This window comes from Corapipo altera, unplaced genomic scaffold, assembly GCF_003945725.1.
Source record: "Corapipo altera isolate COAL_440 unplaced genomic scaffold, ASM394572v1 58, whole genome shotgun sequence".
In the NCBI taxonomy this organism is placed as follows: Eukaryota; Metazoa; Chordata; class Aves; order Passeriformes; family Pipridae; genus Corapipo; species Corapipo altera.
The window spans coordinates 9,714,464-9,726,604 of NW_020884898.1; the positions used below are offsets into that span (position 1 = coordinate 9,714,464).

A 12,141-nucleotide genomic window follows, 5' to 3' on the forward strand; every position below is an offset into this window, starting at 1 on the left:
GAAAAGAAAAGAAAAGAAAAGAAAAGAAAAGAAAAGAAAAGAAAAGAAAAGAGAGTTGAAATTTTTCACCTATTCTTGGTGATGACTTTTTGTGTTTCTCCTGGCTATAATTGGGTATCACATCAGTTAGATGCATAGAAAGAGAGTTTTAAGCCCAAATACATATAAAGTCATCTTGTCCCTCTCAGTCACTTCCAAATTATGATTTTCACCCACTTGATACCATATTCAACAAGAAAGGAAGAATAACATTTTTCCCTTAGAAGCAGTATGAAATAAAAGCCCTGCAAGTGAATATGCAGTGTGCCACACATTATTCTTTTTCATGTTAGTATTTGCACAGCAGTCCTAAAGCTGTGATGGCACAGCAATGTGACACTGACACCAGTGAAGAAATTCAGTAGGAGATATTTACTGGTAAAAGATGGTAAAAACTATGAAGAGTTTTCTGACAGCAGGCTGGCATTAGAGTTAATCAGAATTTACTTCTCTTGATATTGATTCTAATCAGAGATAGGCTGGCAGACATCATGTACATACCTTGAAAAAATCCCCTGCTGCACTGTCAGTGCTCCTGTGTTAAGCTGGTCTAAATGCCAAATGAAGCATGTCATGCTTTGTGTATGAGATTAAAACAGAGAGCCTACATTTATTTTTGTATCAGTTCCCTTTATCGAAAATCTCATATTTGAGCTTTCTGAATAGATGTGTGAGGCAACCATCACTCTTTATCTGTAAATGCATTTCTGGGAGGCTGAGCTTCAGTTGGATCACTATAAAACAACAGTCACATAAACCTGCAAATTACGTGGCATAAAATGCCCTTGTAGCTGATTAGTAATCTCAAGTGTTCACTCACGGAATCCACTGAGATGTTCCAGGTATGAACACTGCAATGTAGCCCCGATTTTGATGTTCACCCAGACAAACAGTGTGCTGTTCTCTTGCACGTCTGAGCTCAACAGCAGCACCTTCCTGCCAGTTGCTTTCTGTTTTTCATCACAGACTCTGCTTACAATAAATTGTACAGGAAAACCACTGGTGATGCACACATTTCTGTAGGAAATCATTACACGGATTCTGGATAAGACTGTGGCTGTGTTTTACAAGACACCAACCTTGCTGACTTCGAGTTTTCTAAACAGGAATACCTAGAAGATACAGACACAACTTTGGCTCTTACTCTTCAAGGTAATAAGAAAGAGATTTGTTCAATAGGTGAAAGCCAATCTCCTTGAGAATCCTTTTGTCACAGTAGTATAGATTTTTATTAGTGTTAGTGCTAACCTGACATAGTGTAGGTATGACTGATCTGTTCATCTGCTGCTAATGTAAGAGAATGTGTTGGGATCAAAGCTTGAGATAAAGTTCTTGGTACTTCATTTTCCCTTTAGGCCAGGTGGTGTTGGGAACATGCCAAGGACACAGTCTGAGGGCCTGGCAATGAGACACTTTTTCTTACTCACAGGGTAGCAACCGCTTTTTTGTACCAGACACCTCTTTAAACTCAGTAGGAGCTCCTGTAGTAATGCTCTATTAGCCTGTCCCTGCCATATTTCCTCATGACTCCATTGACCTCAGAGGCAAAGGATTAGCATAAGAGAAGGAAGAATCATAATAATAGCTTTTTTTCAGGAAGAAAAGGAAGCCCAATAGTCTGAGAGAGGCCAAATTCATAGTTCCTGGGACTTGGCGTGGTGAGGGTATTCCTGCTGCTTTGTGCCCTGATGGTTGCTTAAACAAGCTTAGACTCTCACTCTTTGTTAGTGTCTTATGTCTTTTCATTAGATGTATGTCATTAAAAATCTCCCCAATGTAAATTATTTAGCAAAGACTAAGTTTTTGGATCAAAATTCAGATATCAGTTATTCACTTTGCTGAATAGACAGTTTCTGCAGGTTTCATAAAAATTATGCTTTCTATGGAATAGGAGTCTTCTTGATACAGTGTCAACAAACTGGCAAATCAAGGGTGTAAGCTTAAAATATTCTTCAATTGTGTCTTGTCTCTCTAACACTCTGAGTTTCTGTGGCTTCTCCATTTTCTGTTCCTGATGAAAAAAGCACAGAAGAGCCTATTCAATAGGAAATTATACACTTTGTTGCATGAAATCCCTGAGCATTTTGGACCAATTTTCAGTACTAAGTTCTGTCTGCTCATAGGGATGAGTTTGCAGTGAGTGTGGGCGTTTCAAAGATGGAACCTTAAGCATCCAGTTCTACTCCCCAGCATCCCAAAATCACAGCCTCCATCTTTGGAGTTGAAGGAAAAATGAGTGTGTTGTTTAAATAGTTATAAACACAGCCCAGCCTACAACCTCTGTCTTCTTTCATGGATTCTTTTTGGGGAAGGGAGTGCTTAACTTCACTTTTTCACACTTGTTCCTTTTAGTTTCCACAGAGTCTTTGCCCTGTTGGTTTATATGGAGAGAGCTCTGTTGAGGATTAGCTGTGCCTGTATCTGTGGCTGGCCCTTGCTCAAATCAGACCAGGAGAGGGAAGTATCTAGCTAAATTCTGGCCCATAATTAATACATATGAGGAAATTGTGTTCTGCTCATGAACATTCCTTGAGGAAATAAAGATTAAATTTGTTAAGTAAATTATTCACTGCAAATTATTCACTCAGCTTCACTTGCTATTCTGAGATTTCTGCAATATCTGAGTTAGATCATTTCAGGGAGAGGCATGGCCATAAAAGCAGAGGCTGAAGGCATGATTCCTTTCTTGTACAAAATATAAATCTTCTTTTAATTAAAATAAACAGACTAAGACACTCTGGGATTGCTTAGCATTAGGGAAAGTAATGTACAGCCCCAAGGTATCCTTGAGTCTCCAGTTAAACTTGGACCACATTTGTCTGATGGACAATGAAAAACGAGTTGCTAATATGAGGAATGTCTCATTTCATTTGCTTTTTGACAGGTGGCCAGTATGCTAAACCTTTCAATCTACTTCACACCCTACCTTATAGTTCAACTGAATGATCAAGTTTTGAAAACATAAGTTTACACTCACAGTTTAGACTGGAAGTGATCTCTCCTTTCAGGGCAAGGGAGCTCTGAGGGGATATGGAGCTGTTGCAGCACTTTGATACCGTGTGGGAGGGAGGCACATAAAGCACTTGAATATCCAGGACCATTCATCATGGTCCATTTGTTAAAACTGAGTAATGATAATAATAAGCTATAAGGTATGTTGCCTTTTATAAATATAATGACAGTGGGAATCATTCTCATGGGGTCATCTTAATTATTTTTAAGTGGATAGCCTTTTTCCCCATAAGACTTTCCAGATAAAAGAGTGACATTGCCTGGTTTTTTTCAGGATAGAGGAGTCAATCCAACCCCATAAAATTCACCTGAAAACCTTCTATTGATTTCACTGGGGTTTGGATCAGATTCAAAGTCCAGCAAGGAAATGGAATAAGTTACCTGCAGTCATGTCCAACAGAAAACTAAGTATAAGAGTTTTTCTTTTAATTTTACATAGATACTCATTCTCCTTTGAAAAATTAGCTTAAAATACAGAGGATATAAGCACCAAGCTTATTATTAATTTTTAATTCAAAAGAGCTACTTTTGAAATGTATTGGTTAACCAAACTAAATGAACTTAATGTTATATATGTTTGATTTTCTTCACTTTGTTACTTTTTAAAACTAGTGTGGGTCACCCTTCCAAGGACAAGAACATAATCAGGTCAGCTTTCAAGCTGCTATAATTTTTCTGGTATGTGGATGAGGATAGGAAATAGATATGGGTGGGTACTATATCTCTTGAAATAGCCTCTTTCCTCCTGTTTAACAATAAATATTCTACAGAAAGGAAGCTCATATATTACTCTTCAGATGAGTTCCCATTTTATTAATCATGAAGATTTTAACAGTGGCCTGAGACAGGAAATCACAGTGTAATGATCAGCAGAGTCTGATTTAATCCTCACGTTTGGATCAGATTAAAAAGAAAACCAATATACTGCAATGTAAGTCTAGGTAGATGAATAATCAAGTTTAATTACTTTTAAACATACATACAGCTTTTAAAACCATGTATGGCTCTACTGAATTACTAAGACTGATTAAATATCCATGGTAAAACCTCCTTATACTTAGAAACTTAAACTGGCATTTCAGGTGGTGTTTTCAAATATAGAAAAGAAACATATCTCCCATAGTTCATAATTATAAATAATTAATTATTATTAATATCAATTATTATGAACTCTGATTAATATGCTGTTTTTAATAACTAAAAACCCCACATTTAACTCTGTTTTAAATTAGTGTAGCTCAGATTTAAAAGTGAAGAGAAACATCTTGGTTAATGGGTTGAGGTTCAACACACACTCCATTGCAACCCACTAGCCTGGAGAGTTTTTTGTTATATTTGACAGAATTTCAGTACCTTAACTCCAGTTCCTCCTCCCCCACTTCTTACCAACCCCATTCTTAGAAGACCTGGAAAGGAAAACCTCATAATACCATTAGCATATAATTATTTTTTTATCAGTTGGTCTCAGTCCATTCAGTTGCCCATCCATCAAAATCCAAGAAACCCTCCAAAACTGTTCTTAAACCTTTACACAGAAGTCCAAAGAGCAAACTGAACTAGGAATTCATCTGAGGAGCATGTCCTTGGAGTACTCATATGGTAGAGGAGGAGGAAGAGAGCAATTCATCCAAGAGACTACTTGTCTATCTAGCAGTGTCTTCTCATGCATGTACAAAAGGTTAGAAGTGTTTATGGGACTGGGAAAGGCAATTCTAAGAAATAAGTAAGACCTATGCATTTCTTACCATGATGCATTTCAACCATCAATTCTTTGTGGTTTCATTTTGGATGGTTTCTTGTTTTACCTTTCCTTGAAATTCGAGTTCCATCAAATCTAATATTAAAAGAATGACATAGAAAAAGAAAGGCCTGTGCACTGAGTATTTGGATTCACAAGAACTTTGGAATTTTTATTTGGTGCAAGAGACCTCCACAGTGAAGTGCTTTTTTAAAAGTGCTTTTATTTATGCAAAACTTAGGAGTAAAGGCTGCTTAGAATATATTTATTTGGGGAAAAAAAATTGGAAAATATATTATCAAAATTTTGAAAAAAAAAATTACCAAAGTTTTTTCTTGACACTTACTTGAACCTTTTCTTGCAACTTAGAGAAATATATTTCTTTTTCATTTGTAGTAATTTTAAATTAAGGTGTAATTGAAACTCTGTGGGTGGCCCAAAAAATTTGGAGTTTTGAAACTGAGAATTCACCTCCATCTTTCAGCAAAAAGTTGAGAGTGTTTCATAGTTTCAGGTTTTGTGACCTATGATTCACAACAGATAAGTTTTACTTAGAATACTCAAGACTTTTGTTTGTTTGTCTTTGGCAAATAATATCAAGCAAAATGAAGCAGAAATTCAAAGCTATCTTAATACCTCCACTTTCCTTTATCCTCTGGGCTGTTTTTCAAGAGGGTGCAAAGGACCTCTACCATTCTCTTTTGTCTCTGTTGTAAGCCTTCTGTTGTGAGACTTGCCTTTTCTCCTTGTGACTTTGTCAGCAAATCAAGGACAGCAGAGGACTGAAAAGTGCTGTTTCAGGGAGTCCAAATCCTCTGATGAATGACAAAAAAATTATTTCACCACACAAAAGAATAAATAGCTTTAGATACTTCCCTTCTCTACCAAACAGTGACCTTTAATCTCACTGCTTTTGTTGCATTACTGTAAAGCTAAGAGTGGAGGGGAGGTGTTGGCACCAGTTGGACCACACACCCACAGTACAGTGCAGATCTGCTGGGCAATAATATCCCTTGGTCCTCTGAACATCAGCACACCTTCTTCACAACTGAGTCCCAACGCACGATGAAATAAAGGTTCAGTTAGTGCCATAAGGCTGAGAGGGGAAAAGTGAGAGAGGAAAAGAGGATGATTTTCTTGAGGTTGTCCAAAGTCTGATGGTGACCCAGAAGCAGATAAGTTTTAAAGCATTTCTCACTTTGAACCCTGTTCTCATTTTTAACTTGTCTCCTTGGTGCACCTCTCTCTTTCTTGTCCCCGTCACTTCCTCCCCTCCTTCCTCACCCCCTCCCCAAATGAAGTGTTCAGTTTACTCCCCCATTGCAACAAAGCAGCTGCATGAAGTCACATCCTGACAGAACAAGGAAGTGACCAATGTACACGTCTGTAGGAACCCCCTGTTGTACTTAGTTTGGTCACAAGGCAGTAGCGGCTGCACATCCTCTGGATAAACGTGGGTTAAACATGTTGAAGAGAAAACCATCTAACGCGTCCGACAAGGAGAAAAGTCAAAAGCCAAAGGTAAGAATGTTCAGGTTTTGTTGTCAATGAGCAATAGCAGGGATTTTTGCCAATTTACCAATTTTTAAGAGGAGGCTTTCCTTTTAAATCCTAGTTTCAGGATTTCCTAATGGGCTAGTGAGTGCCTCAGTGGTATAACCTCAGGACTATTTGAATATACTCACTGCGTAATAGTAAGGATCCAGTTCAGGGAATCATCATTGTGAAGCTGCTATAGCTGTGCTAAAGAGTCCTGGTACTGGATAATAATACTTTGTGTATTATTTTAAGTTCTTCATCAGTCTTTTAACAGAGGAGCTCATAAAATCCCCTCTTTCCCTTTGATCTATGATAAATCGATGATGTCCCAGAAAAGAGTGTGAGAATTGGTGAAGAATTAGAAAAGCTATTCAATTTGTTCCTTATTTTAATAAATTTGCTTTTGCATCACCATAACCAAAGGAGGAGAAGGTACTTGACAATTAGTGTTTGTTATCTTCATTTCTCTGGGAATTATTGAAATTCAGCCTGAATGAAATACTCTAAGTTGATAATGTGCTACACTGGACACTTTCCACAATCTGGAATTGTAAGAAAGGAAGTGAGAGTTTTGCAAGAGGCATAACAATTCCAGTGCTAGAAATTTATTTTCAGTCCCTGAACTGAGTGCAAAATGACCTCTGTGTGTTGTATTGTACATGTGTATTGTAAGGCTGAAGTGAAATGGCTACTGCTTGACCTAAGGGCTTCATTATGTATTTCTGCCTCAGTTTATCAGTGCTGAAAATTTAACAAAGAGATTAGAGAAGTCTTTTAGTATATCTCTGTTCTCAGCAATTCGGCATCTCCACGTTTACAGACCCATCTTCTCATTGTTTGAGAATACACCTCCCTTAGTGACTTCTGTGTCCTAAAAGATTGTTGCAGACACTGTTCCAGCAAGAATCTTCTGGTTTTACACAGCATTGGCTTTTGCATATTGTGCTTGCAGTTTTAAACTGTGACTCATTAACAGTTAAAATTAATGTGGGGTTTTTTTTTTCATGGATTTGAAGCAATTTTGAATCCATTTTCCCATACACAAATGGGTTTTTTAAGCATTGCACTGGTTGCTTTGGTGTGCATTTTCTCCTATTCAATCATCATACTGTTTTTTAATGTCAGGGAAGAAGTATAATTAATATCTAATTACACTATAGATTAAACAAGAAATGACCATGAAAGACTCTGTGGATAAGCTTTGTTTTCCTGTATGCTAAATATTTTCAGAAGCCAGTTTTGATCACTCTCTTCTTCCAGAATAAAACATTCCTTAACAATAGTCTGATTTTCATTTTTAATTTTCTTTTTCCTACACAGTTATCTATTCATGAATTCATTTTATGCTATTAAAATGCTGGTATTATGGCTTCTCAATTATATATATATGTATATGTACATAATGCTCATGGATTTGATTCACTGTATGTGTAAAGCAGGGACAAAAGGAGTCTAACCACTTGACTGAGTGTCACAGCTGCTGACTTTGCTGTGCTGTTTTTGTCCTATTGTAAGTGTTTACAAAAATGTAAAGGTCTTGGTGAAGTGTCTCAGGATGTCCTTCTGTCTCAGGAGTGTTCTTTGAGACACTTCACCTCCTGTTGGCCCACTTTTGCACAGAGCTGTGTAAACTTTCCATGACAAGAGTGCTTTTGCTCAATGTGCTATTCACAAACAGGGCATTGGAGAAAAGAGCCCCACTTTGCATAGAATAGAAATCTGACTTTGCTGTAGCATGTTTTGAAACTTGTCCCACGGAAGAAACGTCAATACTTATCTTGCTTAATGCAGAATTGGGTAAGATGGGGCACAGGTCCTTACCTCCTGACAGAAGTCAGAGGATTTCACAAGTGACTTCCCCAGATCACGTTCTGGCTGCCCCTGCTCCGAGCAGGCAACCTTTGGTACCTCCTCATGCTCACAGGTCAGGATTCCACTGTCACTGTGGAGGTCGTGGGCTACCTCACCTTGCCTTTAGGCAGCTTAGACATCCCAGTGTCTCCAACACATCCACACAGGGCCAGCACAAGAGAGCCATAAGGTCTGGAATGTTAAACGAAAATCCGGTTTGCTACCCTAGACCTCAAAGAGGACACCAAAATGATCTTTTTAGGTAACTGAATCCTAATCATGAATACTAGTTGTCTTTATCACAGCTGTATGAACTTCTGTGCATTAATCCAAGTATTTTACCAAGATTTTCTTTTTAATCCCTTTGGTTTTATTACTTTCTAATGTGAAGAATGTTGGCATCCAGTTATGCCTTTTGATGAGGATGAAGGAACAGGATGCAAAGCTCGTGTTAAAGCCCTTATCGAGGCAATTCACTGTCCCTGTATAAAGCCCCTCATAGTGGTGGACAAATGACCAGTGCAGCAGTACTACAGGTTTGCAGCATCTAATTGTCAGTTCTCTGTGTCCAATGAATTTACCTTACTTATTTACTATTGTGGTGCTTAAGGGACTTCTGCAGACGTGGTAAGTGCTGCATAGACAAAAAGTCTATGTAAGGATTCTCAGTTTCTGCTATGAAAAGTTTGATCCTGTGCCATGAAATAGTATTGTTGTAGTTGGTTATGCAGCAGGATTTCAGTAGTGCTGCAGTCATGCTAATGACTTATTTGATTGTTTGGCGGCTTTTGTGTATGAATGGATATGCATATAACTACTGAAAGCTTTTTATGTAAACTATATAAATAAACATTCATTGTTACACAAAAAAACCCCATTTACACCTGGTGTCATGGAAGAGAAAACTGGGAGAGAAATGGGAGGGAAATGCTTTCAAAAGAGATGTGGAAGGATTCTGAGCCTTTGCAAATCTTAATCATTTGCATTACTATTGTACTAATGTAGTTGCATTACTATTGTGGAACTGTATGTTTGTACCTTGTACATCAGCTGAGGATCCCAGATAACAGAATTATAAGGGAAAAGTCCTAAGGGTTAAAATTCCCCTGCTTAATATTGAAGAAATTCAACCAGTTGAAGGGCTAAGCTCTCTATTTCAAGCCTATCCAATCTAACCTATCTGTCTACGCAGGACCTTAAATGATTTTCTCTCACGACAGAGCCTGTGCATCTTCCATCCCTTCCTTAAGGGAGTCCTTACCTGCCCTCCTTTCATTTCTGCCAGATGAGACACGGCTTGGTTTACATGGTGTGGCTGTTTTGAGCTGTGGAATTATTTGTGGGCAAGTGAGGTCAAACAAACCAGGTCTTGCACAAAGCCCTGAGGTTCCTGGTCATGCTGATGGCTGGACTCAGCTCACTGCAGGGAGAGGAGCATGTGCATTGCTGGAGTGTTTATTGCAGGACAGGAAAGCAGAGGGGGGAGCTTTTACTAGATATGTCTCAGCTGTCGGTCTGTGCAGTCTGTCCCACCACCCCTTAGAGAGCTGGGGAGGAGGAGAGCAGTTGACTTGGAGGATGAAGGAAAGACTTCTGAAAACACCTGGATTTTAGCCTCTTTGACCCTTATGATGTTACAAATGTCAGTGCATCTGGGGAATGGAATGAAGCAGATTTAGAACGACGGAAAAAAAAAAAAACATTGAAAGAAACTATACAGTCTTCTCTTTTGTATAGCTTCAGGCAGTACCATGCAAATAAAACATCCTTAAAGAATTTCACAGATACTCTGCATTCCACTTTGCACTGTTTTACACGTTTGACCAGGTGCAAATAATCTGTAAAACATCCCTGCATTGACTTGCCCACTTCACAGAACACAGTGTGCTGGGCAGAACATATTCCTTTCTCTCTCTCTCTCTCTCTCTCTCTCTCTCTCTCTCTCTCTCTCTCTGACATTCCTCCGGACACAGCAAACTTGAGAACTGCCTGATGATTCTTGGCTTTACTTCAACGTGAAAGAAAGACGATTTTGTGCCATTTTTTCTGGCTTGACTGAAGAAAGTCTTGTGTCATTATTCTACATGACAGTTGATCTGTGTTTATGCTAAAGGTTTGAGACGTTTTTTGTTTCTTTACTCTGCTTCCAAATGTGCTTGGTGCTTTAAACTCAGCTTACTTCTGGTATGTCAGACAATTCAGGGTCAATGCCTCTGCATTTTGTTTAGGCAAAAATATGTCCAAGCTCCTAATTAAATCAGTATTCACTTACTTAGGTGATAAACCTTTATTTGTTTTCAGGGTTAAGAGGTAATAGTGGCAAATCCAATGGGAGGAAACATTTTAATATGCAGATTTATTCCATAGTATGATTTCATGCCAGTAATGTTACTTTTTTATAAGCTTTAAATAAAACCCTGACTTCACAGAAATGAATGCACATTTTTGCCATAGACTTGAGGCCAGAATTTCCCCTTTTTATATATTCTTCACAGAAGGTCTGATCCTGATTCTGAAAACACTTAAATGAATAAATTAGCTGTGATCCCATTGATTTCAGTGGGATTATCTGAGTAAAGTTTATCGCTTGCCTAAGTGTTTGGAGCCTGTAGTGCAGACAGATGCTACAAGCAAGTTTTTTGGTGCTGTATTTTTCTCAGACAGTGGTTTGTACCTCTCCAACGGGGAATACTTGTTAGAGAAAAGAAAATAGAAAATAGGTACAGCAAACCTAAACACCAAAAATAATTCAAGGCATAATTAGATCTTCTGTAGGACAAGATCTGCAGTCTAGAGATTGCTCAGTGTTAATGAATATTAACTAGGATTTATCCTTGAGTGAGGAAAGCTGAAGGTTTTAATTTTATTTCAAAGGTAAAGACTGGTAGAGTTATGAAGTTTTATATTCTTTTCTTTCCCCCTGAAATTTCGAGTGCATAATAAATGAGCCACTGCTAATGTCACAGATGCTAATTTTCACAACCAGGACTGAAGTGATGTTCGTTTCCATTTGCATTTCATTCTAACAATGATGAGAGGTGATGAGTTGATGATAAGCTGTTTTCACCATACTGCCCGCTGTGCAAATTTATGCTTATGGGCAAAGATGACACATAGTTCTGTCATTAAAGGTCTTTACTGCACTGCCTCTTGAAGAAAGACTGTTTGTCAAAATCCATTTGAACTCTGTTAAATAAGCAGAAACAGATGACAACATCTGGGAAGTATTTTTAAGAACCTGGTTTATAGTGTAAATACCTGTGGGCCTTTATCAGAGAGGGTTCAGGGAAAGAAAAAATGATACTTGTAATAACCATGTGTGTCTAGATGGGGAAGGAAGGGATTACAGGTGACACTTCAGAAGGTGTTTTCTGTCTCCCTTAGGCTTCATAAAAAACTAGAACAAGGTTAGAGTTAACCTTGGGTTATTTTCCTTCTGTGAATGGAAGGCTCTACAATCATATTACTGCTCCTCTTAGTTCTGGTGTTGTTTCTTAATTTATATTATCATCTTGCTTCTTGCTCATCAGATAATTTTTTTTTTCAACAGCAGTTTCAGGAAGTTGTCTGTGTCTTAACATATATGTTAGCATATCCCTTTTAGTAAGGTCTTGAAATTTGGGGAATTTTGTTTTCTCACCAGAAAGTCAGGGTCCAGAGTCTTTGTGGGGAAAGAACAGCCATCCTTCACCTGCCCCTTGGCAGGAGGCTGATTAGGATGGCCAGACTCCACATTTCCATGCTCACATCAAGACACAGGTTCGTTGAGGTCTCACATAACTCTTGACTAGGTTCTGTGTCAAAGCAAAAATGAGATCTGTGGCCTGGTCCAGTACTGACATCTTTTGTGTGTTCCCTTGATTACACCACTTTTTAAATTTTCAACCAACCTTGCACAATATTCAGGCAATTTCTTATTTCTTCCCTGTCTTAGTTTTCCTTCACTAACCAGGTTTAAGTCC

The 12,141-nt window shown here is 38.2% G+C and overlaps 1 protein-coding gene across 4 annotated transcripts in view; it reads left to right on the plus strand.

Moving 5' to 3' along the window:
• The window catches only part of LOC113949788 (SAM domain-containing protein SAMSN-1-like), an 84,862-nt gene that overhangs the window by 42,999 nt on the left and 29,722 nt on the right, over window positions 1-12,141 (plus strand). For 2 of the 4 annotated variants that reach the window (XM_027648800.1, XM_027648801.1), the window contains exon 1: window positions 6,176-6,310. The exons of the other annotated variants lie outside the window; for them this stretch is intronic. In XM_027648800.1, the coding sequence (XP_027504601.1) occupies window positions 6,254-6,310 (57 nt within the window). In that variant the 5' untranslated portion in view covers window positions 6,176-6,253. Of the gene's footprint in view, window positions 1-6,175; window positions 6,311-12,141 lie in introns of those variants that run through there. 4 annotated transcript variants of the gene reach the window in all.